This window comes from Larus michahellis, chromosome Z, assembly GCF_964199755.1.
Source record: "Larus michahellis chromosome Z, bLarMic1.1, whole genome shotgun sequence".
In the NCBI taxonomy this organism is placed as follows: domain Eukaryota; kingdom Metazoa; phylum Chordata; class Aves; order Charadriiformes; family Laridae; genus Larus; species Larus michahellis.
In genome coordinates, this window is record NC_133930.1 from 31,338,153 (window position 1) to 31,366,050 (window position 27,898).

The 27,898-nt window shown below is 41.9% G+C and overlaps 2 protein-coding genes across 3 annotated transcripts in view; one reads left to right on the forward strand and one right to left on the reverse strand.

Moving 5' to 3' along the window:
- The window catches only part of UHRF2 (ubiquitin like with PHD and ring finger domains 2), a 97,901-nt gene extending 94,192 nt beyond the window's left edge, over nucleotides 1–3,709 (forward strand). For both annotated transcript variants that reach the window (XM_074569584.1, XM_074569585.1), the window contains exons 15-16: nucleotides 962–1,060; nucleotides 2,598–3,709. In XM_074569584.1, the coding sequence (XP_074425685.1) occupies nucleotides 962–1,060; nucleotides 2,598–2,744 (246 nt within the window). In that variant the 3' untranslated portion in view covers nucleotides 2,745–3,709. The remainder of the gene's footprint in view (nucleotides 1–961; nucleotides 1,061–2,597) is intronic.
- Nucleotides 3,710–6,079: 2,370 nt separating this feature from the next.
- The window catches only part of GLDC (glycine decarboxylase), a 45,733-nt gene continuing 23,914 nt past the window's right edge, over nucleotides 6,080–27,898 (reverse strand). Inside the window, exons 13-25 of the mRNA XM_074570415.1 lie at nucleotides 27,740–27,824; nucleotides 27,607–27,648; nucleotides 25,681–25,823; nucleotides 24,692–24,767; nucleotides 15,582–15,707; nucleotides 14,590–14,739; nucleotides 14,022–14,134; nucleotides 13,268–13,409; nucleotides 11,577–11,688; nucleotides 10,206–10,301; nucleotides 8,386–8,558; nucleotides 7,594–7,674; nucleotides 6,080–6,715 (exon numbers count right to left, since the gene is read on the reverse strand). Coding sequence (XP_074426516.1) covers nucleotides 6,572–6,715; nucleotides 7,594–7,674; nucleotides 8,386–8,558; nucleotides 10,206–10,301; nucleotides 11,577–11,688; nucleotides 13,268–13,409; nucleotides 14,022–14,134; nucleotides 14,590–14,739; nucleotides 15,582–15,707; nucleotides 24,692–24,767; nucleotides 25,681–25,823; nucleotides 27,607–27,648; nucleotides 27,740–27,824 — 1,483 coding nt within the window. The 3' untranslated portion in view covers nucleotides 6,080–6,571. The remainder of the gene's footprint in view (nucleotides 6,716–7,593; nucleotides 7,675–8,385; nucleotides 8,559–10,205; nucleotides 10,302–11,576; nucleotides 11,689–13,267; nucleotides 13,410–14,021; nucleotides 14,135–14,589; nucleotides 14,740–15,581; nucleotides 15,708–24,691; nucleotides 24,768–25,680; nucleotides 25,824–27,606; nucleotides 27,649–27,739; nucleotides 27,825–27,898) is intronic.

A 27,898-nucleotide genomic window follows, 5' to 3' on the forward strand; every position in this document is an offset into this window, starting at 1 on the left:
GTCTGTAATGACTAGAAGGAGTTTCAGCTCTTAAAATTGTGCGTGATGACAGGCAATAGAGGTATGTGTTTGTAAAAAGGAGAAAACAGTCATTTAACAGCAGTTGAGTTACTGAGAAGACATTTTTCTGTATTCCTACCGATAATTTTGGTAGGACTTCCATTTGGTTTCCACTAAAGGCAACGGGAATCACTGGTAGCTTTGGGTTGCTACTGTGAAAATGTAAATTTTCTGCTTGAAACAACCACCTTCCCTTTTAACTAAATAAAATGTGGTTTAAGATAAATCTAGTATTTTGAGAATTATTACAACGAACCATATTTTTATTACCTGTAGATCTGCTTTTATTTTTGTATACCCAAACTTGTATTCCTGAGATATTTGGAGATCACTGACATGCCAGAGATAAGCGTGCTTGTGTGTGTGTAGAACACCTGGTACAAATCTATCTTGAGATTCCTCAGAGATAAAAAATCAGGGAGGTTGATTTACACGCAGCAGAGAATTTGGCCTGAGGAGACTAAGCCAGTAAGCTGGCCAGAACCCATGAGCGGAGGAGGAGGTGCAGAAGTGGCTTTCTTAGCAGAAGTTCCCTTGGCAGAGAAGCAAGAGATCTTTCAGGGATATACAAATTTCTAGAAGCAGTTACTAAACACAATTCCTAAATTTTCTCACCTATGATAAGAATCAGGCATGAGGAGCCCTCTGGTCGGTTTCACTTTGTTTGTAACAATACTTATACAAACAAGTAAATAATCTTTAAAACATTACTTCTCTGATTTGTGGAAAAGCAGGGAAATTAAGCAGTTATGGACCTGCTTCCTGATTTCTTTTAGAAAGCTGCCCTCATGGATATGGAGGGCTTAAGAACTTCTGGAAATTGATTATCTTTATGTAATAAGTGGCATTTACGAGAACTGTAATAGAGTTTGTCTTCTTTTATTCCTTTGCCTTACACAAGAATTTTCTGAAGAAACTGGAACAATCCTTTATGTGTGTCTGCTGCCAGGAGCTGGTTTACCAGCCAGTGACAACAGAGTGCCTCCACAACGTCTGTAAAGTAAGAATAAACTTGGTCTTGCTCTGGGCTGTTTTCTTGGCTCTGAGACATGAGTCACCAAAGCCATATGTGTTTTAGAAATAAAGACAATAATTATTGCCTAACATTCCGAGCAAAAACATGCAACAAGTTTGCATTTAGTGATTGCTGTGTAACCTTGATTTTATGTAATGAAGAGTGGGAGTACGTTTAGTGTAGTTCTTGACAGACATGAGTGAAGTTTACCGTTGCTGTTATCCTTTGTGATCAGTGAAATTACACTAGGAAGCACAGCAGGAAATATACTAGGTCCAGGAGCTAGGTGTTGGTGCAGTAACAATAACATAATTTTACATAGTTAGAGAAATAAAAACTGAGTTTGTAATTGTCCAACAGTTTTTAAGAGGGGTTGAAGGGATGCAGGATAAATACAAGAAAACTATTTGGACTTATTTGGAATAAGTTATGTTGTTATTCTTGGTATTGTTTATGTTTGGTAGGAGGGCCACAAGAGTCAATTTATAACTTGTGTATCTTAAAATCTTGATCAGTTGGATATAAAGTAAGGAGTTTGGAATCCAGTTAGTACTAGAGCTAATTTCTGTAGCACAAGTGTGTAAAGAATCATGCACTGAATTGTGCATATTTGAATTGTGCCTGTCATATCTAGTATTTCTGCCTAGGAGCTCAAAAGGACTCAGACTATTATCGTCCTAGTACAATATCCGATAATGGAAATTCACTGTTCAGGAAGATATGTATCACTCCAGTAAAAATCACTGTGTTGTTGTGGCTGGCCTGCACACAGAGAATGATTATGGCTCCTTAAAAAATAAGAAGTGTTATGAAGGGGTTAATATTTAGAATTATGGAAATCGGAAAACTGTGGAGAAGAGAAAGCTGAATGGCAACAAACTCAGAAAACACAGGATTTGAAGATGCCAGTAAATATTTGCGAATACGAAATAACATTCAGTTAAAGCTGTTGATAGTGAGCTGCTATTGCTGTTTGGGCACAGATCTGCCCTGATAACTTTCTGATACTCAGCTCACGTGCTTGGGCTCTCTGCAGCCTGTGCTAACATACTAAGGAGGGCAGCACTGATGCTAATGTGTTAGAGATTGTATTATTCTACATATGTCTTTAAGGCTTAACTGAATCTCATCCGATGAGGTAGATGGAGATAATTACATACTCACCTGCCTCTTGAGATGAAGGTCTGGAAAACCGTAGCGATCTAACCGGGAAGCTAGAAGGAAGCTGCAGACGCGGCTGCAATTCACAGCAAGGCACCAGTGGAAATGAAGGGGAAATCTCAGTAGTGATTTGTTTTAATTCCTCCTGAGCTCAATGTTTCACATCCCCAGACCAGAGTTCTTCTGTGATGATGACATTTTAGTCATAGAAACAGAAGTAGGTGCCTGAGGGCTTCCTTTTTTCTGGTAGTACAGCAGATTGCATCTTGGGTTTGTAGTGTTTCCTTGGTTTTTGCTGGTTAAGCTGTCAGTTTAAAACAAAGTTCTGACCATTTACTCCTCTGACTTTGTCATGTCCTAGAGCTGTTTACAGCGTTCCTTCAGAGCTGAAGTCTTCACCTGCCCTGCCTGCCGCCATGACCTGGGAAAGGGCTACACCATGGTTCCCAACAAGATACTGCAGACACTGCTGGACCAGTTCTTCCCTGGTTACAGTAAAGGACGATGATGTGCTGAGATCCTTCCGTACTTCTCCCAGTGACTTTATAGACAGTAAAGGAGAATAAACATGGGAAATTCAACAGTGGACCAGCCAGCTTGATGGGACTTGATATATTGTCACATTTTGAAGCAGCTAACCCTCTTCCCCTCATAGCCATCTTTTCGGTGTAGTGAGAACTCTAATTCTCAGCTGTCTTTTAACATCAAGGGTAGTTTTGGCCAGTTAACAAATAGTTTTTAAAGAGAAAAAAAAAAAAAAGAAAAGCTTCAGCTCTTACTGGCCTAGCTGATGCTTAATTTATGATTTGTTTTTTTTGTAACTACCTCAGGACAGAGGAAAAAAAATTGTGGGGATGACAAAAAGTTAGTGAAGTTTTAGCTACACACTGCCTCCTGAATATTAGTTGTGCCTGGTCCATGTGGTTTGATTTACAAAAAAACCCCCAAACCAAAACAAAAACCCACAAAAAACAGCAAAAAACAGAAACAGCACTTAAGCCAGCTGGATTAAAGAACAGCAAATTTTGTGGTGTGCATAATCCTTTTTTGTCTTTTTCTTCCATTATGCTGTTTTTTTTTTTTTTTTGCAAGAACAGGCTGATTTTTAGTCTATTTTTGTGAGCTTCATTGTGCTTTTCTTGTATCTTATGCAAGTTGACTACTAATGACTAATGAGAACAATATGAATGCATTGTTGCTGCATTAGTGTAAAGTGATCTGTGTTTTTTGCACTTAAAGAGGGTATTCAAGACACTCTAGTTGTGTAAAAAATATTTCATATGAAAAAGCCACTTCTGTATTAGTTAAACTGTATGCTTTTAGTAGTTCTTGTATCGGTGGCAATACATCTACATGGCATTGAAGGCAGTGCTAGCTTGGAGAGGGTTCAAATCGCTTCATATTGTGATCTGAAATTTTATATACAATATATTCCCCCCAAAAATATACCTTATTAAATATTTTATGATTCAGAAAAGTTGCTAATTTTGTTTTTACTATTACCCACTTACTTTAATCATAACATTTTTACAGATTTCTTTCCCAAATTACTAAATGCTTTCTTTAGGGGAGCTTCTTATTTTTCAGACATGAGGCTTTGTATACTTTAACTCATTTCTCAGTGGAAAAAAACATTGTTAGTTAAGGAAAACAAAACCAAACCCTAACCTGACATCGATACCCATGGGCTCATATGTACTCCATAGCAGCAGGTGTCACGTAGCTGCTCTGGTCTCTACTGATCATTTGAAGGAAGCTTGTTAGTGCTCAACCCATGTACTGGAGTCGGAGGGACTGGCGTTGGCGGTGCTTGCTGCCAGAGACAGCTGGGAGCTGTGGGTGCCCCACATATATAGAAGTATATATGGAGGTATATATGTCATTCTCCGTAATTTAAGATCTTACCCCTAACCTGGTGTGGTAATGAATTGAGATGCACATGGCAGTGCTGGTTTTCGTGGCTGAAAGTTAGCTGAATGGCTTACTCACCTCATCCGAAATAAGTAACTTCTCTCCCCCCACACTCCCCCTCTCCCCCGCCATTCTACTTAGGATTTCAGTTGCATCCAAAATACATAATGCTGGTACTATCTCTCTAGTCAGATATAAAAAAAACAGGCATTGCTGAACAGTTTTGAAAGATTTAACTCCTCTGTGCTGACTAGAATGAGGGTTCAGCCTTTGTTCAGTAGGTGAATTGGTATTGGTGTTAAGCATAGTTTAAAAGAGCTGTAGACAGATTCTTAGATCCTGTTGAGCTTCTGTGTTTTACAACATAGAAGCTCAGTATTTTATGGGGGAAAACAGATGTAATTTTACCTTTGTAGCAATCGTTGCATCTGTGCAGTAAGCACGTAAAACCTGTGGCTTTTTACTTGATATTTGAGTGCTGTGAAGTATTTTATACCTTTTAATGTTTTTTTTTTCACTTGGTAGCTTTTAACAATTAATTGATGAGATAAATTTGTCAGTTTGAGATCAACAATGGGAAGTTCTCTGCATAATACAAAAACATGTAAATTAATTTTTTAATACGTCTTTTCAGTGACGGACACAATCAAGAAGCATGAAGCTGCCTTTAACAAACATTAATGTAGCTTGACAAGACTTTGTGGAGTTAGACTGGCAACACAGAAAGACCGTCCTTTCTTCACATTATAAGTTTGCAGTGTTTTTTCATAATTTTTTACACACTCAGTGCTCTATCAGTAGCTACTGAAAGGCACCCTTTTCAATAGTAAAGTCTAGAGTATAAAATTCTAATTTTCTTCACTATGTATTTAGACATTTTAGGACATAGGTGCGGCTTTTCGCATCAAAGCTGCTATCTGGCCTAACCTTCCTTTAATGAAATTCATTCCTGTCTCCTGTCATCTGCAGTCTCTTCATGTAATTAAAGCCCCCATTGAAGTCATAAGGTAGGTAGTGAAAAAATTGCAGTCCCAAAACTTTCACCATGACAGGCACAAAAATACAGTACTTGAAATCGTACTGTGAATAGAAGCCTCATTTGTGTGAGAAAGCTCCCAGGCATGAGCATGCATGTAGACCTTCAAGAGGAGGTTGAGTCGGTGCTGGTTGTAAGGTCCAAAACTGTGCAGTCCTTTCCCCAGCCTGAGCACTGCCCCAGCACCTGCTTCCTCATTCACCAGGACCCTGCTGTGTGTGGCTGAGTGAGTTTGTCTCTACAGGGGCGCTCACTCGCAACAAACGCAAATGAATGTCACTCTGTCTGTGTTAACTGGTGAGATGATCCATTTTATATAAATATCACTGGGAACGGATTAGAAGAGGCTCCTGTTTAAGGTCTGCGTTCTGGCATAGCGTGTGGCAGTAGGGGTCTGCTCTTGGGGTGCTGTCGGTATTCTTGGAGGGCCGGAACTAAAGCCGTGAATCAGTTTTTACACAAGCTGTAGGCTTGGATGACAAAACAAGGCATGTTGTGTGCACGTATAACCAAAGCCAGTACCCAGATTTGGGGAACTGTGGAAGGAGAATACTTTGTTAGACAAGATCTAACTCATGCTAAGCAGTTCACAGTCTGTTAGAAAAGGTGTTTCGTGCCTTCTCTGGAATAAGAGGAGAGGCTTAGATGGAGCTAAAAGGAAAAACTGACGTCATGTAGAAAAAAGTTCGGTTTGCTACTGCTCAGTAAAACTGGTAATTCTGGATCATGAAAATATCAGAGATTTATTGCAATCTTAATCTCTGTGAGTATTTTGCTTTGTGTAGAAGCTGTTGCTGCTTTGGCAATTCTGACAAACCAGAACTTAAGCTTCATAATTTAATACTGCTCTGTTGGATAAATGCAGCTGAAAAGTTAAAATGCAGAACGTGACAACGTTTAAAATTCTGAACAATTTTATTAGAGCACTAACATTGGTAGGTAAAAAAAACAGTATGAAATATTAACACTAGCAATGCTAGTGGTAATACGTGAAGTAAATTAACAATCTACTTCATCTTTTTTTACAAAATATAAACAATTACTCCTGCAGTTAATATTCATTACTATTGCCTTATGCATCTGCATCTCTTCTACTTTTTTTAACCATATCTTCTATGCCACTTTGCAAATTGGGTGTTAATTGTTAAAACTTCAGCACAAAACAGACAAAATACTTAATCAAGGCAACTTCAACATCAACTGCTGTGGAACAATCACATTTTGTTTACATCTAACATATTGATTGTATTTACATTTTAACTGAGCAGTGATTCAATTAACAAACATCGTGATTATCCAAAATATACACAGTATATAAATCCCCTATCAGGTCTGGGAGGAAAAGGCCATCCTGATGGACTTGGAAATCTAGGCAGCTGGAAGCAGTCTTACGAAGATGCTCTCTTCTGTTCAGAAAAGGGAGATTCATAGGTTTCCATTGGTGGGCAGGTACAAACCAGATGTTGATCTCCATAGATGTCATCAATGCGAGCAATTGTGGGCCAAAACTTGCTTTCAGGCTTGACAAATGGCTAAGTACAGAAGAAAAAAAACCCAACTGTTTTAATTTTCCTGCCAAACAAATCTACATACTTGTAACAGACATTAGATTTTTAAGTATGACAAATGCTGAAAAAGTGGATTTTTTAAGTGAAGTCATACTTCTTCAAACTCTGTTTGCAGTCCCTGAAAGTTAACAAGCATGTATAATGGATAGGAACCAAGGAACAGTGGAGGAAACTGCCAAGACCTGTGCTGTTCAATATTTTATAATATATAAAATAAGGTGGCAAACTCTACAGGTGCAGTTAAATTCTTCCTCTTTGAAACAGTACATAGCAATAAAATAGATGCAATTCTGTTTTAGATGAGAAAAGTTAGTTATGCATATGTCTAACTGTTAAGATTGTGGAAGCAATTTTAGGTAGTGCCCTGAAGAAGTCTGATGTATCCAGCTCCAATTTGACCTTTTTGGAGCAGGCTCACAGTGGTGTGGCTTGCCCTGTGCTGACCATTCATCTTCTCAAACCCTCATCCAAGTTCTTTGGAGCAGAGCTTTGAACATCTGGACGTGGGACTCTGCACCACAGGCTCCCAAAACAGTACGTCAGAACTGAACAGTCTGTTTCCAATAGGAATGTCCAATATTGAAGTGCTGAGATTTAGAAATTCAAATTTGCACTTCATGTGTAGGGAGTTTTTATTTTTTTTGAAGATCTTTTTTCCTTGTCTTGAAAAACAACAGTAACAGAACTACTGTACAGCTCACACACATAACAATTGAGCAACAGTAAAAATGGCTCTGAAGTTTTTATTCTTAACAGATTACTTCATCTCCAACTGTCCAGAAGACCACAGAGCAGAAAGCACATTTATGTGTTACCACACCACTAGGACCCTGTTTACTCACCAGCGGGAATGCTGCCACTTCTCTGGAATAAGGGCGATCCCACTTGGAAGAAGTGACACAGTTCAGAGTATGTGGTGACATCTACAAGCAAAGAGACACGTTTAGGACATGAAATTACTGAATTCAGTTGAACGTATCAGTGTGAACCCTCCTTCAAGTTCACATTACTACATATAAATAATTACTATCTACTATCTAGAGAGTCTCTTGAGAATACTGTTTATCTGGGGGGGAAAAAAAGGCAGATTTACGACAAGAAGCAAGTCAGTATGTGGATTTTTCAGTTTGCCTGAAGATACTACCCAAGTTTTGAATATGCTTCCAGCTTTTCACTAAATTCCCTCGATACTTAAAAAGTTGGTACAGCCTTACGAGAGCTGAATAGAACTTGAGCCTATAGCAATTTTGTGCTGCAGCTGCTAAAATCATTCATTCAGTCTTTATTTTACTGTTAGTTTTAAGGTCATTCCACTTCCCTTCTTAAACCAGATAAATAATCATCTCTCTTCCACTACTTTGAGACGGCCTCAAAAATTACAGATCTTGTGCTTGCGTAAATAACTTTCTCTGCTCTTTAACAAAGGCCAGACTTCTGACTTGAAAAAGTCAAAATTCAAAGTTTGAAAAAGCTTCAGATTTTTTAAAAAGTCAAATTTCAAGAAGTTTGTGTGTTCACTGTTGGACACAATTATTTTTGAGAGTACTGAAAGACCAGGAAGTGGGCTCATGTAGTCTCAAGTAAGTCTCCAGCGTTAAGCTGATGCTGGTAACTTGCTCTACATGCCGTCTTACCTTGAGTGGGTTAATTTGAGGGTCCATCCTGCCCTCCTCTATTTCAGCAATTTCCTGCCGAATACTGATCATTGCATCACAAAATCTGTCCAGCTCTGCCTTGTCTTCAGACTCTGTTGGTTCAATCATAAGTGTCCCTGCCACTGGCCAGGACATGGTTGGAGCATGAAAACCTGATGAAGAAGAAATCAGAAGAAATCAGAATAACTCTCAATAGGTTGTGAGTTCATGTATGCATTAGCTAGCAATCGATTCAAAAATTCAGCCCTTTCTAATAATCTGTACAGGAGTGAACCCGTTGGTAGTGCTGGCAGCGTACTGTATAGGTAAGACTATCTTTGTTTTTGACACTGAAGGGTGATGCTATTCTATTATTTATAATAAGAGCTACACACTGATTTAATGAAACGCTCTTAAAACCTGCTCCTCTTGCTTTGTTACTTTTTAGCCTGAAGTATATCGCTTGTTTCCCAGGTTATTTCTGGTCCTGCTGTTCAGTTCAACAGACGTGTTTTATCACTTCACCTTCTTATGACAGGCTGAATGGCAAAGACGGGTATCGATTAGTGCACTGGTAGACAAGGTAAAAAGAAAAGGTGATCTCTCGTGATTCCCTTCCTGCACTTCTGCTAATTAGAGCCTTGTGACACTTCTCTGTCAGCTGCAGAGGATGGAACCTTACTAATACTACCCATGTAACTCACCTCCATACCTACTGAAAAGTCTGTTTGAAGTGGTGTGTGCTACTTAAGGCCATAAGCCACTCACAAAGAGCAGGAGGGGTGGGGTTTTTTGATATCACAACTGGGCTTTGGATTGTTTCACTGATGAAGTGCTACTGGTTGGGGTTTAGCAGCTTTTACACGTATTCGTTAGAAGTACAGTTGCACAGGATCAAGCCGTTCAATGGGTCATCTAGTCTGGCAGCCACAGAGTAGCCACCATCAGACACTTCAGAACATGTGTACTTCAAAATTTTTTCTTTTCCGTTTTCCTTTTCTTTTCCTTTTTTTCTTTTTCCTTTTTTTTTTTTTTTCTGTTTTGTTGGGATCTCACTAAGCTCTTGTCTCCAGCCCACTTGCTCCAATGGCTAATGCTCTGATGGTCACGTAATCACAAATTTGAAGGGGCAGTTTACAAAACTGGGGAGGTAGCAGCAGACTTGTCAGCAGCTACTTCAACTCAGTTGATGCAAATCTCTGTCTCTCTAAGCCCTTAATGAACATGAGCAGACCTGAAATGACCAGGACAGATGAGGCTGGTGAGGGGTCTGGAGACCAGGTCATACGAGGAGAGGCTGAGGGAGCTGGGCACGTTTAGCTTGGAGAAGAGGAGGCTGAGGGGAGACCTCCTTGCCCTCTACAACTACCTGAAAGGAGGCTGTAGAGAGGTGGGTGTTGGCCTCTTCTCCCAGGTGAATAATGACAGGACCAGAGGAAATGGTCTGAAGCTGCGGCAGGGGAGGTTTAGATTAGATATTAGGAAGAATTACTTTACTGAGAGAGTGGTCAGGCACTGGAACAGCCTGCCCAGGGAGGTGGTTGAGTCACCATCCCTAGAGGTGTTTAAGAAACATCTAGATGTGGCACCTCAGGGCATGCTCTAGTGGCAGAGATTGTAGGGATTGGGTTTTTTTTGTGTGTGTGTGTATGGTTGGACTCGATGATCTCAAAGGTCCCTTCCAACCATGAAGATTCTATGATTCTATGATCATGCATAAGCACAGGACTAGAATGTTTATGGCTCCCTTTAGGAGAGATTTAGAACATTCTCACTTAAGCTGCTATTTAAATAAAAAAAAGAAATGTTATTTGACTTACCGTAATCCTGAAGTCTCTTAGCAAGATCTACAGCTTCAATGTTTGCTGTTTTTTTGAAAGGTCTTGTATCCAAAATGAATTCATGGGCTACATAACCTGTAAATGAAGACATCTACGCTATGTTTACTTACTAGGAGAATAATGCAATCTACCAAGCAGTCTGTTCTGATTGGCTTTGTGGAGAACATGGCAAGAAGACAAATTAAAAAATATCCACTTGGGCAAAAACTCAAACCTGAGAAATTATTAGGTAAGAGAGATACAACTCAGTATCTGAAGACTGGCCCCCTGCGTCCCACGTCACATTAAGAGCCGGCCTCATTTCCAAGATCAGAACTAGGAAAGAGGGGGACGAAGTAGCTCCTGTAATTTACAAGTACTCTGAAAAATAATTGAATTTGTCAGTGGCCCAACACCGTTTTGGTCTTAGGGTATCTTCAGTTATGCATGTACAAGATAATCAGTTTTATGTTATGCCAGAAAAGCTCAAATCTGTTGTTACAGAGAGGCTAAAGACACGTTAATCTAAGTTTATATGCATGATCCCAGAGAACCTTATTCCATTTCATGGCCAAATCCTTTAAAATTTGCAACTTCCATTCACTTCTGTGAGGAAATAACTTATTCTTTTAAAATCCAACCTGCAGGTTTAGCCAAGGTGTATTCTGTTAATTTAAGACATATTTTGAAGGGCAGACATACTGTACTCAAATGTTCTTTGGTGCCATTCAGCTTAAACAAGCAAAATAGCATTCTCTGATAGTTACGCTACTGTAACATAATTCTCTCACCTCTTCCTCATTACTTCTGTCCTGCAAGACTGGAGAGCTGTAGCAGGGAACCAGAATGTAGCTGAAGTATTTTGCATTGCCAAGGGGATTCTCCCCCATCTCACAAAGGAGAATAAGGAGTGGAAATGGGAGAAATCTGTGGCGGGGGAGTGGGTTCAGAGAAAGTGTGGAAGGGAAAGTACAGGTCCAAAAATTGCTTCCAGTTCTTAAATTGTTGTGCCACTGGTTAAGGGAGATTTGGAAGTCTCAACTTTGTTGCTTCTTTTTCTACTGTTCATTAATCTGCTACTAGACTTCAAGGAGAACAATCTGATGCCAAGGTTTACTCCATCTTTTGTCATCATTTCATCTAATTACAAACGGGCATTTTTTTCTTCTACTTCCAAGATATCTCAGTTTCACTGCAGTACCTCCACAGAAGCAGCGTGGCAGGTTATTTCTCTTGTGAACAATATCAAGAGAAGTTTGAGAGGTGGCTGTCACGTAGCATTAAAAAAAGAACCGTTTTGCAAGCCAACTTCGACACTCGGAAAAAAAAAGTCAGCTTTGTAGAAAAAAACCTAAATTGTCCAATACTTGCCTTTTGCTCCTCTGAAAAGGATTTTGTAGTGCTTCTCTAGCCTCTTCGCCATGTAGTTTGCATTTAGTATAGCAATCTCAGAAGCATGTTTCAGACCCTTTGCTCCCATTGTCTAAAAGGGGAATAACATGAAGAAACAGATCTAAAAGCACTCCCAAGCGAGCTAAGTGTGTTCTTGTACTGGCAACCATAATAGACAACAGCACCTTAACGCACCTGGCTAGCTTTAAGGCAGTCACACTATTACACTGTGCTATTTACACTACACTCACAGAAAAGCACTGGGTATTACTTGAAAGCAACTTGGGTATACGTAGCTTATGAGACTGCTCACTACGTAAGAGTTTTTGCCTAAAGTCAACAAGTGAACAACCCAAACCTTTCCGCAAACTGAGGAATTCTGAAGTGAACAGAAAAAAAGCGAGCAGAACTCGGAGACTGTCATCAGCACACTTGTAACAGCTGCGCACGCTGCCTGTCACCAGAGAGCTGCCCAAAAAGCTACATGCGTTGCCTGCACAGATCATCCCAGCAGCTCACACGCTGCTTGCTGGTGTCGCGTCACAGATGATACTGCGCATTAACAAAGACCAGAGCCAAAGGAACACAGATGCACTCATTTCTCTGTTAACGCAATGTGAAAGGACAGTGCTGGAATTAAGCTGTGGCCGAGTTTTCCTAATACTGCACTTAAAAGGTAAGTTGGCAAAGGATAAGAAAGCCAGAACAGCCTTCAAGGTAGCCCCTTTAGATAGGACAGTGTAAAGAGATGGCACTCTGCATTGTGAAGAAACAGCTTCCCTTAAAAATTTACTGGTTTATATATTGTGTTATAGGAAGCAGCTAAAAATCACAAAGGGATTTTTACGCACAGCTGAAAAGCCACCATGGAAGTTCTAACAGTTCATATTCGTTCATTCCAATTCCAGAAGAGCTGGTTTCCGGGAAAGCAGAAATTTCCATGGTTAGGCTATCACGCTGGCTACAGGGTACTCTGAATGACGCTGCCCTTCTGCTCACCATTACAACTCTTTCTCACGCTGAAAGCTTTAAACGTCGCTCAGGGTCCCAGCACACCCTCGTCTCAAACAGAATTTGAACCTACACCCATCTCTGTTGGATGGCTAATTCCATATGGGTAACCAAATACTTGCAGGCTTACCACTGCATTGCAAGGCATCAAAAAATTACGTAGATCATGATCAAATTGTTGCACATCCAAAGCCAAAACTAGGTTTAGTTTTTCAAATGTAGTAAAATCCCCTGGAATTCAAGTTCTCATTAAACAGATTTTGGAAAGTTAAATGTTACATACAGGTTCAACCATAACAATACTGCAGCATACAATGAAAAATATTCTTGGAAGAACGGGAATTACCAAGCAGCTTTTAAATGTGAAAACTTATTACAGACAAGAGACAGAAGAATTAAGTGGGCTGCATAGACACAGCAGTTGTCCTGCCATCCTTTCCTATTGCAACACATGGCAATAGGCTATTCCATTGTCCTACTGGAAAAGAAGGTTGTTCAAAGGATATAAATAACCTATGACCATGCATATGCATTTCAGTCTGTGCAAACATCTTAGGATGAATTGCTCTTTAAACCTGTTCATGTGGTTCCAGGGGTCCCCAGACTTGCTGAAACAGAAACAGACCCTCAGCAGATACTCCTTACAAAAGTCTACCCACCTTGATATACACCCAGGAAATGGGCAATATAGCACTGGAACCCCACGGAGCAGCACTGACAGTACCCAAAGGACATGCATCCTTATCCGGATGTATTTTGATGACAGGGTGGGTAGGCAAGTAAGGAGCCAAGTGTTTCTTTCTAAAACAAAAACAATGATTTTAGAACTTAAATGTGTGTTCCTATGTTATCATTTCTAGACAGTTTCAGCAGTAGCTTCTCCTTGCCCTCCTTCAGAACACAGTCATCCAGAAGTCTGGGCTATGTCTTCTTTGATAGAAAGTTTATTAATGTAAATGGTGATGACAGAGGATGGCACTCAGAGTTCAACCTATCACAAGATACTCATTCAGCTATCCAAATCAAAATGATTTTTTTAAAAGATTATTTACAAAAAATATGATTGCCCTATGGGATAGATTCATGTACCAATTCAGCGTTCTGGACTACGTACGGTATCACTCAAAGTCCACAGATCATCTCTGCCATTTCCTCACAAAACAGGCTGCTGAGCGAGGTCCACCATACACACTAAAGGGCCAAGCTGAAAGTGAGGGTTTGGGAATACAGGTGAACGTCACCGTTCATGAGATCAGCGCGTGACTATCCCTGAGAAGGACAAAAGTTTACAAACAACAGTACACCTCTCCCATGCATGGCTCTGTTCTTCAGTGAACTGTCAACCAAGATTCACTATGGGATTTTTTTTTCCTTATTTTTTTTTAAAGAAAAGGCTAATAAACAGATACCCACACTCCAATTGGTCCCATTCCAGGTCCTCCTCCTCCATGGGGAATGCAAAAGGTTTTGTGAAGGTTTAAGTGAGAGACATCAGAGCCGTAATCTCCAGGACGACACAGACCCACCTGTGAAGGGAATACTCCATCTCAAAATATTCTTTACGTGCCATTTTAAGACCTATTACTTCATTCGAGAAAAATAGGTTGAAAAAGGTGTTAAATGTTTTTCTGTTTGTCTTTAACATGGTGCATCATAAACAAGAATTGATGCAAACGATTTTTTGCTTTAGCAATCCTTATTCGTGTTTGTAAAGAATGTCTTTGACAAAGATTAGGCAGACTAAGCCAATTTCAGAGAACAACTCATGCATCTCACAAAACATTTCTGGGCAAAATCAGATAAAAGAGAAATGTTTTCACCATCTGATTTTTATTATTGTTCTTGAAAACCTCCCCTCCTCCCCCAAACACTGTGCCATCTTGTGAGGAAGCTGTGTTACGGTCTGAACTGAGTACTGCTCTGCTATTTTTATTCCAAGTCAAAAAACAGTTGTAATAAATCTACCCAGGAGACTTTGTACCTGGGCATTCATGTTTGCTCCATCTAAGTAAACCTGGCCACCATGTTTGTGGATCAGGTCGCACACATCTCCAATCTCCTCTTCAAACACACCGTTGGTGGAAGGGTATGTGATCATGATGGCTGCCAGGTTCTCTTTGTGCTTGTCCACCTGGTGCCAGGGGAGGGAGAGGAAAAAAAAATAAAAAAGAAGAAGTCATGGAGGCTCCTAAAGCTTCTTAAGAGAAGATTTTTACGAAAACATGTGATAAGGTTATCAGGCGTTTACAGGTGAGAAGCAAGTCTATCAGCAGGTAATCTAAGTCATTTATAGTCAGCAAAAGATACTGAGATCTTTCCTTCAGCAATATCTATGGAAAAACAGCAGGTTTTTTTCAATAAATCAGAACTTTAAATCAAGGAGAAGGCATGCTATTAAAAGATGTATGTGTAATGGTCACTTCCGGGACCTTAAGACAAGCCACACCTTCAAGGTAAAGTGATCTAACGACCATCCCCCTGCTTTCAGCAATACAGTTCCACGACTACCATAAAAGCCTTCTCAAATATGTATTTTTGGAAATGTGTCTTGCTAATCCCTTGTCTTCTCAGGATTCACCTGCAGCCAATCTACTCCAAAAAAAGTGAAAAAAGTTGCCTAGCAACACCTTCCCCAGCAGAGGTGGGCTTGAACTTTGCTAAGTGAAAGCTGAAGTGCAGTTTCAAATGCTTCACACTCATGAACATGCTTCATGCATTTCAAATACCAGATGTAGACAAAAAAGGTCTGCTATAAAAGAGCCTACTTACTGTGTAGAAAGACTCTCTGAGCCTCTCCTGCACTGAAGATCCTCAAATTAAAGGCAATCTCACAATTTATCTTTTTCAAGCATGTATTCACTGTTATTACCCTATTTTCTCCAAAAGAAAAATCTGACTCAGCTGCCAACACTATTGCCTGTGGAGGAAAAGAAGTGTTCCTGCCTTGAAAATTAAAGATAGTTAAATACTCACCATTGCTTTTAAATGGGAAATATCAACGCTCCCATTTTTATCCACTTCAATTGGTTGAATCTTCATCCCTGCCATTTGTGCACTTGCTGGATTTGTACCGTGAGCAGATTTAGGAATCAGGCAAACCTTAGAAGGGAGAAAGAAGCTGGGGCTAAAGTGTAACCAGTTAAAAAAATCTTAAAGCATTATGGTCTATGGTCAGCTACAACTCATCATCAAAGTTTTCAAAAGGGATCCTGAGGGAATGTTTAGTGGCAAGCTGCCACTTGTACTGAAGGATGCAACTCAATTTTCTTTGAAGACAATCCATTCAAGTATCAGCACCTAAATACTCATTAGGAAAATAAAATTTCATTTGCTGCATAAACCACAGTTAGTGTTGCAGTTACAGAATATTATCTCAGATACTCACATTTAAAATCCTTTTCTCTCACTCCTCCTTTTTTAAAAAGACTATCTTTTTTCATGGTAATAGTCCTCCATATATACAATGACTTGAAAGGAAAAACTATCTAATTCCAACTTTCCACTACATCTTTAGCTGACTTCCAAAGCATTTTCTTCTGTATTCTATTCAAAACAAAAATTTAGACCAAAATATTTTCATTATAGCTAAGAAGTTTCAGACAGCTACTTACATGCTCTCTACAGTTCATTTAGAAAGAAAAAAGTACTTTTACTGAAATAAATGTAAGTTCTTGTTAGTGATAGTTAGGAAAATGGAGCTCAGGGTATTTCCAGACATTTGCTGGGAACTTCACCCCTTCTAAAAACAATAAATATAACTTCTCTAAAAAAACCCAAACTTTGCTTCTATTCAATGAGGATATTGAAACATTTGTCTATTATGATTCTCTTGGAAGGATTAATTTAACTAAGTTTATTACGTAAGCTACTCAAACTTAGCTGCATTAAATAACTGTCAGTAAGGCACTTTGTCCTCATGAGAAACCACATGGTGGTCTGTACCTCGTGTTCCACAGAGATGCTGAGACGAATGTTAATGTTACTTTAAAAGCTATTCCAAGGAAGTGACCCATCTCTCCCAGCACTTGGATATTTGCTCTTCTTGCAGGGAACTGTCTCAACATTTTACTGTGCAGCTGCGCTGGAAGGAACCACACGGATCCCGGCCCCGGTGCCGGGAAGCAGCGTGGCACATGTGTACTCATTTTAAATGTAAAGCGAGTCTAGATTGCCACCCGGTCTCGCTGGGTTGCATCTGCAGCTGCTGGGTACAGAAGTTATTGATGAGGCAACCCAGCGGACAGATGTGAGCTGTCGGTCGATGTCGGTGCCTTTTTTCCACGAGAGGGCACCAAATCCCAATGAGGCCAACCCCAAGAAGCCCAATCTCCTGCCTTACTTTCTCCAGCCCGGGAGAAAAGGTCACTTCAGTTGAAAGGCCAACATTTTGTGGGCTTTCTTCTCCCCGCCCCCCCCCCTTTTTTTCCCAAGATTATCTTGATCGTACTACAACACGTGAAATCTGCTAAATGTGAGTAACTGCAAGCAGCCCTCAGGCTCTCTCCTCTGTGCAGCGAACCTCTGGGTGTTTCTCAGCGTAGAAGGACCACAGACACCCACAGAAGCCCAAGGATCTTGCACAGAATAAGAGGAACAGCAAAGTATACTCAGATAATCAGAAGATAACTGTCCAAGGAATAAACTTCCAACCTAATTTCACTTCCCTATTCACAAAATAAAGCTTGTAATCGTGAAGAGTGGCTGATTTCCAACAAGCTTGAGGTGATCTGGATGCAACAAAGACGGAACAAGGCAACATGCACTATTCAATTTTAGGTAGTTTCCCCACACAGAGATTATCGTTCCCAGGAGGTCAAAACATTGACCCTGCCGTTTTGAGAAGGCAAATGAGTTCCAAAGCCAAGTATGAAATCAGGTTGAGAAAACACAGATATTATTGCACTAAGGACTTTTTTCCTACTGTTTAAAGACAACTCTGTGAGTGTCTGAAAGAGGAAGATCTAACTAATCTCAGATTTCCAAGAAGTTTTTGATGTGGTCCCCAAAAATGTTTCTAAACTAGTTTCCAGTGAGGTAAGTGGGAAGGTTCACATAGATAAATATTTCACGAAAACACAGGAAAGAAAAGAAAAGATAAATAGTCCACTGGCACTGTGGAGAGAGGTCATCCTAATAGAACATTATAAACCTGTGCCGGTTCCCTAGCATTTCAACTTACTTATAATTGGCTTATAATGGAGACATACAGTGAAATGCCAATTATCCTGCTAATACAAAATCACCCAGGTCACCAAAAACTGATTTCATAGTTCAGAAAACAATCCACAGTCCTGAGTAACAGCATTCAAAACCGAATATACTGCAGCCAGGTAGATCTAGAATATTACACAAGAAAACAAATCTTTACAATACATAACTGGGATCCTAGTTTTGAACCTATCGCCACTCAAAAGATCTTGCGGTGTTGGGGGGAAAAAAAGCAACTGCATCAAAAACTAGAAAGCAAATAAAGAACAAAGAAAAAGGAACACAGAAGCTCTGAGAATAACCAAAGCTATGAGATGGCTTTTCTGAGAAGGATGGACAAATAACTGGAATCCAACTAGCAAGACAGAAATAAGGATGGATAAAGATAAAAGAAAAATCTCAACATTAACACATGATATGCCAGCTGTGAACAGGGAAGAACTGTTTCATCATCTTTCAAGAGTGAGAGGATGCTAGATGAAATTGTTAAGATGTCAAGTTAAAAAAAAAATAAGAGGAAGCATTTCTTAGGAAGAAATACGATTATATGAGAATAGGTGATGAAGCCACAGAACGTTTTCTCCAAGATACTGTAAATATCAAGAAGTTTCCTCATAAGAGGTCATGTGATCAGATTTCATTGCAGAAAAATGCGTAAGCAGTGCCTTTGGATTGCTTTGGTTCAGGAAGTTCCCAAACCTCAGATATGTAAAAGCTGGAGCCGTGTGCTGACCTCAATATGCGCACAATACATGCCGTCCAAGTATACAATGACATACCTATCAGTGTACACTTGCTTTGTCCTTGTACTCCTTGGTGCAAGAGGAGTCTACCAGTCTGCTATTGACCATGGTAAGACTGGATGCTGGGACTGACGGAGTTTTGGTCTGGGCTAACCTGGCTGTTCTCATATCACAAACACACGATCATCTCTCCGTAATGAAACTTCCTACCACCAACTTCTCACATTTACCTATTTCAACCTATTTCACTAAAACCTACAATTAGCAGCCTTTCTTCCAGGGATCACAGATTGTTCAGAAATCATGTAAAGGAACAATATTACTTTCAGATTTTTCAGCTATAAGTGCCTGCCATTAAGAGCAAATAAAGAATTCTCTTTAAAAGAAAATTAGAATTCAAAATTCTATTAAACATAGTGTACTAGTAAGAACTGATTCCTCTTTGGGGTTAACTACACTTGTATCACCTCTCAGGTTTACAAGAACTCTCTTTTGTCAGGTTACAATGGTATAGCTGAGAAATGACTCCTTGAGGTCAAAGCTTCAGGTAGTTAGTATAGAAGAGAATACAAATTAAGCCTTCAAACTGCAGCATTACCAATTGAAGATGATCCTCAGTGAATCAAAACTGATTTGCATTATTCATGTACAGTTTTTGTGGCCCTTGTGAAGCAAGGTTACCTCCATAGATCCTACAGAAATTTATTTGAAACAGTTTGAATGGACAAGAACTGGATGAACCTAGAGACTTCTGTGTGTAGCTACGAAGGCAAACCAGGGCCTTGTCTGCTTCTTCTCTCAGGAGTGGCTTTACTGGGAACCAACTGACTGTATCGGCAGTGTAAGTTTTAGATAACCGGTTCCTGTTCCCTTTGTAACTGGAAAAAGCTGGAGAGGGAGTGTCATACCACCTTGAAAAAGCAAAAAACTGTCATTGCCCATTTTCTTTTGAGGCATGGACATCTGGGCCTGGATCCATCTTACTGAAGATCTGAATCACTGTTTCACATTCATGAATAGCCTGTGTGATGGCTTCAACCCCAAGGTCCGCTCCTTGATTACAAGCCCATCTGTAGATTTTAGGTCTCTCCCTAAAGGCCCTGACGTTTCATGGGCCCACTGAGCTCTGAATAACTCACCTTTAAGTTCCCAGTCCAGGTCTACCCAAGTTCCCAGTCCAGGTCTACCTGAGTGACTTAAATTCTGCCAGCCTGGTCTACCTGCTCTTTGTTTTGGTGTTCTTCAGTGGTGCTGCCCTTGGGCTTGTGAGCATCTGTATGACATCCACCTTTACAGTAATGTTTTCTACCCAGACAGCAATGTCTTGCCAGAAAGCAGTAGTCCAGATGGGTTTACCTCTGAGCTGCCAGTTGGTCTCTTTCCAATGATGCAGTCACCCTCACAGGGCATTTGCCACCATCCATGAGCCAGTATTGACATAGAGTACTGGCTGTTTTTCTCATTCAGCTATCCCTAGGTCCAGGTCCAACTTCTGCAAACTGGCTCAACTTGGCTTCTCCTTTGATAGCTTTGACAGCTTGTTGTGTAGGACTCTACACAGCAGCCTTCCACTTCTAATGGTTTCCTACAACACAACAGGATCCACTGGTAAACAGACCGTGCTGCTTTTCACCTTCTGATAAATCATTACCTGGTGTCACTTCTTGCGCATGAGTCACCTCCTCGGGTGATGCTCTGAGACTTATGCCTTCCGATGAGTTCGTTATCTCTTCCAGGATTCCAGGACAGCTGGGATTCCCCATCCACGCCTGCTGCATGACCGACACTACCGACTTACTCTATGCAGCGTCCTTTGAACATCCAGTACAGCACAGGCAATCGTGGCGCCAAGAGGAGCTGTGCTTCTGTACCAGCAACTTCTGAAGGAGCTCAGCCCCCTCCCACACTGTTAGTATGTCTTCTTCAGTCAAAGTGTAGTGGGCCTTGGATCCTCGATACCCCTGGCTTCAAAACCCTAAAGGCTGACCTTGTATTTCTCCAGGTGTTTTCTGTCAGAGGCTCCAGTGCTCCCCAGCCGCAGTGTAGAGTACGTTTCTCACAGCTGGTCCCATCCGGATGGGCCCAACTGTTACATGAACTGTCTCCTCCTTAATCTGTTGAAAGGCTTGTTGCTGCTAACGGTCCCACTCAAAATAGTTCTTTTTTAGGGTCACTCAATAGAGAAGGCTCACAAGCTGACTGTAACCTGGTATACACATGCATTTTGCAGTAATCCATAATGTCTAGACAAGCCTGTGTTCCTTTCTTGTTAGCTGGTGGGGACATAGTTATTATTTTATTGATTGCAGCCCCAGGAGTGTGACAATATCCATCTTGACATTTTAGTCCCAAGAACTGGATTTCTTGTACAGGCCCTTTGACCTTGCTTTGGTTTTATGGCAAAAGCAGCTTTCCAAATGATGTGGATGATTCTCTTCCCCTTCTCAAACACTTCCTTTGCTCTGTTGCCCCATACAATGATGTCATCCATGCATTGCAAGTGTTCAGGGGCTTCACCCTGTTCCAATGCAGTCTGTAGCAGTCAAAGACTGATAGGTAGATAGGGCAGTCCTCCCAGCCCTGGGCCAGTTGGTTCCAGGTGTATTGGACAGCCCGCCACATGAAAGTGAACTGTGGCCTGCACTCTGCTGCCAAAGGGGTCAAGAAAAATGCTTTGGCAATATCAATTGTGGCATACTGCTTGGCCGCCTTTGACTCCCGTTCATGTTGGAGTTCTAGCTTATCCCACACGGCAGCACTCAATGCTGGCATCACTTCATTCAGGCCATAGTAATCCACTGTTAACCTCCACCCTCTGACAGACTGTTGCACTGGCCTTATGGGACTATTTAAGTGTTATTAAGTCTTGCTTTTCACTTCTTGGCTCTCCAATAGATTAATCAACTTATAGCCAGGAGTAACCAGGGAGTCTCAGTTGGTGCAATACTGCCACTGGTGCACCATCATGGTAGCAACCACCACCTGTTGTTCTTTGTCATTCAGCAACCCTACAATGGAGAGGCCAGACAAGATAGATGATAGTTATTTAATCTTCTTGGTGTCTGCTGTGGCTACACCAAAGGCCTACCAGTATCTTCTTGGGTCTGTGGAAGAATACCCTCTCCTGAGGTAGTCTATGCCAAGGAAACGATACATGGAGACTCTGAGCCTCACAATAGCATGTTTCTGCCTTTGTCCCCTGTTAGGCTCAACTCAGCCTCCAACACAGACAACTGTTGGCATCTCCCTGTCACTCCACAAATCCAGATGGGTCCCACCCCCTCCTACCCTGAAGGCATTTTGGTACGCTGTGCAGCAGTATGCACCAAAGTCTTATACCCCCATGGATCTGATGTGCTAGGCCATCAAATCCCTACAGTCCATTAAACTTTGTTATCCTTTCCTCTGCCCAGCCAGAGGCAGGGACCCTTTAATTCTGATTGTCATATTCACTCTCTGACTTCTGTAGTGTCAGACCAGAATTCCCTTCACCAAACTCAGGAGGAGAGGCATTTTCAGCCCTTATTCTGTGTCTGGCAGACTGCTGGTTGCTTTCCACTGTCTTGGCAGCAACTGGTGTAGTAGCCTTCTTGGTGGGTCCCTCAGCGGCTGTCTTCCCCTGCAGTTCAGGTATGTGGGCTTCTAGCTACGAGGTGAGTGCACTGTCCCTTTGCCTCAAGTCCTAGTCCAGCCATGCAGGAAGAACCAGAGGGTGCCATGTGGTGTGCACCTGGGGCGCCCCTTCCCACTGGCAGGGGGAGGCTGACTCCATAGGGCACCGCTGACAGCCAAGACACTGCTTCTGGGGATGAGAAGTGGAGGGATTCTCTTTGAAACACCCTGGAACCGGCACGACAGTCTCTCCAAAGCTGGTATCTCAAGATGCGGCCAGTCCAGCATCACCAGTGAGCTGGCGTATGACACATGCATTTTCCACAGACCTCCTCTACATGGCCCATGTATACTGGATGTCATGCCAATCTGTGGAGACCTGTTTGTTTTCCAGGTCACTGCAGATCACCTCCACCACTGCTAATTCTCTTAGATACTGAAAACCTTCCTCAGCAGGGGTTCAATTGCCTCAGTAATTGACAAGATCACCCTTGAGGGGACATCTCACACTCAACAGGAACCACCTCCAGAGGCTGCTGATTGTCAAGTCTCTTTGATTTCTTTGTTGATTCCCTGGTGCCTAGTGAGGGATCCCAGCTGCTGGGCTTCCGTACCCTCTGTTCCTGACTATCCCCTCCAGCATTCCAGCATCTGAGCAACCAGGCAGCCTAGCTGGCAGCCGTAATTTTTCCACCTATCTTGGAGCTTGCTCAGGGTTAGTGATGGAGTGGTTTCTGCCTCTTGGATGACTTCTAATCACTTCCTCCTTACGTTTCCTTGACGAAGGACTGGCTTCCTGATCAGGCCCTTCGTCCTCCTCCTCCTTTACTAATTGATGGTGCAGTCTTGTTGACCTCCACTGCTAGTATTTCCTTTTTACTAATGGGGCAATTGCTGTGGTTGAGGTTTGGGTCCCTGTCTCAACCATCGTGTCCTTAGAGGTAAAGGCTCACTTTCCCCTGCTGCTGTGATGGTGCTAGACAGAGGCCCAACAGGCACAGGCCAAGCACCAAAACAGTGCTAAGAGCTGCTGGGCCTCATTGGGGTTGGCAAGGCACTCTTACATCAAGTGGTGTGCCAATTCAATGGGGCTGCATGCCTGTTCAGCTGTAAAACCCCAGGTTATAGGAGGTGGTAACAGCCCTAGGCACCTGCCCAAACCCTCCTACATATCATGTCACTCAGGGATCAACAGCCTCGGGCCACATTTCTCTGTCAGCTCAACAACAAGTTGTTTACCCTTATGCCAGGACCAAACCAGGTTCCACACACGCAACAATAAGCCAACAATGTTAGATAATAGGATCAAAAATCTTACGAAAGCAAGTACAAAAAACTCAGGAGCCCACGCATCAGAACTGGACACATCGACTCCAGAGGAGAAGAGGGAGGTGTAACCCCTTGTTCTCTCCGCGAGGTAGCTCATGCAGCAGAGGAACGGCATCACAGACAGGGCCGTGTGCCAGCCCTGGCATATGGCTATTGCCTTTATCAAGATGTTTCCAAGCACAGCGAAATATATTGATAAGCAGCAAAGCAAACGGCAAGAGCTGAAAGCAGCCATTAAAAAGCCCTACGCTCTAATACACAGTAAAGCAAGCAAGTTCTGTGATCCACACAAGAGCCTACTGATTAACACATTAACATGCTCAGATCAAAATTGTCATTACCTCAAGCCCCATGCCGGGTGCTAAAAAGGACTGTGATGGATTCACCCGGCCAATGGCCAAACACCTACACAGCTGCTCACTCACTCCCGCCTCTCATCGGACAAGGAGAAAATCGAAGTAAAGTAAGAAAACTCGTGGATTGAGAGAATGACAGTTCAATAGGAAAAAAAAAAAACGACACATGCACAAGCAAAGCAAGAAGAGGAATTCATTGATTACTTCCAATGGCCAGACAGATGTCCAGCCACTTCCTGGAAAGCAGGGCCTCAGCACACGTAATGGCTGCTTGAGAAGAAAAATGCCATAACCATGACCTTCCCTGCTTTGTCCTCCTTTCCCTGAGCTTTTATTGCTAAGCATGCCATTATATGGCATAAAACATCCCTTTGGTCAGTTTCCCAACCTCTTGCCCACCCCCAGCCTACTCCCTTGGTGAGGGGTCAGGGCAGGGAGGGCTGGGCGCAGTGACAGAGAAAGCTTTGACACTGTGCAAGCACTGTTCAGCAATAGCCAAACCATCCCTGTGTTATCAACGCTGCTTTAGTCACAAATCCAAAGCACAGCACTATACGAGCTGCTGTGGAGAAAGTTAATTGACTCCATCTCAGCCAGACCCAGTACAATCACCCATTCAGGGAGTCCCCTTTCCTCATTCCCACTGTCTGTAAAGTAAAGGAAGACTTTTAAGATGGCACCCATGATTGATGAGGGAAGCAGGGAATACCGAACGCTTGTCACATGTGACGATACACAACCTAGTTTCTCTCTAGGCGAGTCCTAGCTGCTGAATTAACTCTCCTGTCTCCACTTCCCACCCAAATTTCTTCCCCACACAAGCGTTGACACTTACAGTTCTATGACGTTCTCCTTTTGCATTTAAATAAGCTTTGATTGCAGCCAAACCTGCGTACTCTCCTTGGGCACCACTGCAAGAGGAACACAAACCCTGTTACACGAGCACACAAACCAGAAAGTGTCAGCTCTCTCCTGAAAATTCAGAATTGTCCAGCCCTAATCCTTCTCAATAGCTTTAGGCAAGTGTGAGCAAATTAAAAGCAGCACATCCCATGGATTAAACGGCAAATGGACAAGCACTAATTAACATTGCCTCTTTTGCAAACAGTAGGTGAAAAAAGTTATGCTGTTTTATGTACTTACACTATGATGTCAAATCCTTTTGGTGGCTGAGTTGATCCCCATTTCTGCACATAGCAGGGGGACTACATGCTCGACTACGGAGAGGCAAACTAATACTGAAATGCATAGTAAAGTGTACACAGTGAAACATAAGAACTCTTCCAGTGACATCCTGAGTGCCAGAATAAGTCCTTGCTGCTCATTTTGTATCAAAACTCCTAACGGACACCAACAGGCTGCAGCAGTATTCATTCAGCTCTGCTTTATTTATTTCAGTGAGCATGCAGATCCTAGGCATTCTTCAGCCAAACCTAGTATTACCTAGTGTACCAAAGAGCAGTTTCAACTATTACATAGTTGCCAGCTCATACAGCTTATTCCTATTTCAAATCTTTAATTCTAGTTCATAGGAGGATATCAGTAACATCACCATTTTAAAAAAACAATGGTGGAGAAGCTAGCCTTCACTCAAAAAGATTGAAAGAATAGAAAAGACCAAATCATTAAACTAGTAGACATGTGACAAAATAAAGTTCTGTAGTTTTGAAGAAACAAATCTTGTTTTCATAACCTTGCATTGAAGGTTTCTCTGTGTCAAATTTAATTGTAGAATCTTCGTCCACTTTTGGCTTGCACATTTCCTTTAGAGATAAGGTTCTGGACTCATGTTAAGGAGCAAATGTCCAGAAAAAAATTTCCTACCTGTTTGGTTGGAAGGAGATTTTGTCATAGCCAGTAATCTCACATAGGTCCTTCTCTAAATCCTTGAAAAGCTGCTGATACCCTTGAGCTTGATCCAGGGGCACAAAAGGGTGGATGTTGGCAAATTCTTTCCATGAAATAGGCTATTAAAAAAAAAAAAAGCACGTGCTGTAACGAAAAATTCTGCAGACAACTCTGAGTTTTTTTGTTAAAATCTGTAAAGAAAAGAAGCTCCCCTGTGCTCAAATAAACCCCAAACATTTGTGCAGCAAGACGAGTTCCCAAACCACTGTAGGATGATTTCCAGTAACACTTTTTTTAACATTCAGAAGATGCTTAAAAATCACAGAATCACACAATGGTAGGGGCTGGAAGGGACATTTGGAGATCACCTAGTCCAACGCCCCTGCCAAAGCACATTCACCTAGAGCAGGTTGCACAGGAATGTGTCCAGGTGGGTTTTGAATGTTTCCAGAGAAGGAGACTCTGGGGCAGCTCTGTTACCCTCAGAGTAAAGAAGTTTTTCCTCACGTTGAGATGGATTTTCCTGTGTTCCAGCTTGTGCCTGCAGCCCCTTGTCCTGTCGCCAGGCTCCACTGAAAAGAGCCTGGCCCCATCCTCTTGACACCCACCCTTTAGATATTGATAAGCATTGATGAGATCCCCTCTCAGTCTTCTCTTCTCCAGGCTTAACAGACCCAGGTCTCTCAGCCTTTCCTCATTAGAGAGGTGCTCCAGTCCCTTGACCATCTTGGTAGCCCTCTGCTGGACTCTCTCCAGTACTTCCCTGTCCTCCTTGAAGTGGGGAGCCCAGAACTGGACACAGTACTCCAGATGCGGCCTCACCAGGACAAGGTAGAGGGGGAGGATGACCTCCCTCCACCTGCTGGCCATGTTCTTTTTAATGCACCCCAGGAGACTGTTTGCCGTCTTGGCCACAAGGGCACATTGCTGCCTCATGGTCATCCTGTTGTCCACCAGGACTCCCAGGTCTCTTTCCACAGAGCTGCTTTCCAGCAGGTCAGCCCCCAACCTGTACAGGTGTACCGGGTTATTCCTCCCTAGGGGCAGGACCCTACACTTGCCCTTGTTGAATTTCATAAGGTTCCTCTCCACCCAGCTCTCTAGCCTGTCCAGGTCCTTAGTTTCTCCTTCTAGGTCACCTACCTTTATGTAGGGCTGTGGAATCACATGGCAAACAGAGAGGAGTCATGCGGAATGGTACATGACACTCTGTTTCACACAGTTTTGTTGCTATCCATTTGAATTAGAAGGGAATATGCAAGACAGAAACCAGCGAAGGGGGAAGACATAGCGAAGGCAGTGAGAGAAAGGAGACAAAGGAAACCTAGTGAAAGATCAAAGCAAGCCACCAGGGAGGGAACAGAGGAAGCTCATTCAGAGTCAAAAAGGCATTCGGTACCCAAACAGCCTGGCTAAGGCTCTGCTTCATTTGCTATCAGCTAGACAAATGAAGATATACGGGGCTCCATCTCCTCACCTGTGGAAAAGGAGTGCTACTCTAAGGAACAGCAAACTGACAAAGCAGCATGAATTGCCAGTCCCACTTGACTCTTTCCATATATCTGAGGATTTGATTGTAAGATTTGTAAAGCAGATAGAAGTTAGGTACCGCAACATCACATGAGGGAACAGGACTGTGATACCTAATTCCAAAAATTATTTTCAATATTTTTTTCAGAATGTAGTCTTCAAGGACACTCACTCTCCTGCTGGTTGCACTCCTAGTATGCTTACCGGAGCTTTTTTCCTAGCGGAAAAGGGAGCTGAGGACTTTAGCTACTTCTGAAACTGCCGCCTCAGCTGGAGTACGAGAGCAAAAGCAGTCTTTACTTCTCTACAATGACATTGACTAGACAGTTTATTCATGCGGGTCTCAAGTAAGACAGTATTACTGCAACTTACTGTAAGTTCAGCTGAACTATTGAGCTTCATTGTGCAGGATCCCTAAAAATACAAACACATTTGTCAGTATTTATTAAAATATATAAATAGGTATGTAAGCACCTAATTTTTTCTCTTTTTGGTAAATACTTACCAAAGGAATCATGCTGTGAACAAGGGAAATATCTTTGTTTTCTAATCTTTTCATGTACCGCACGATATTTGTCTCAGAGTGATAGCTGGAGAACATAAAATATGTTGTTAAGGCAAGTAGATTAGCTATACCAGCTCGTTCATCTGTGCTCTAACATAG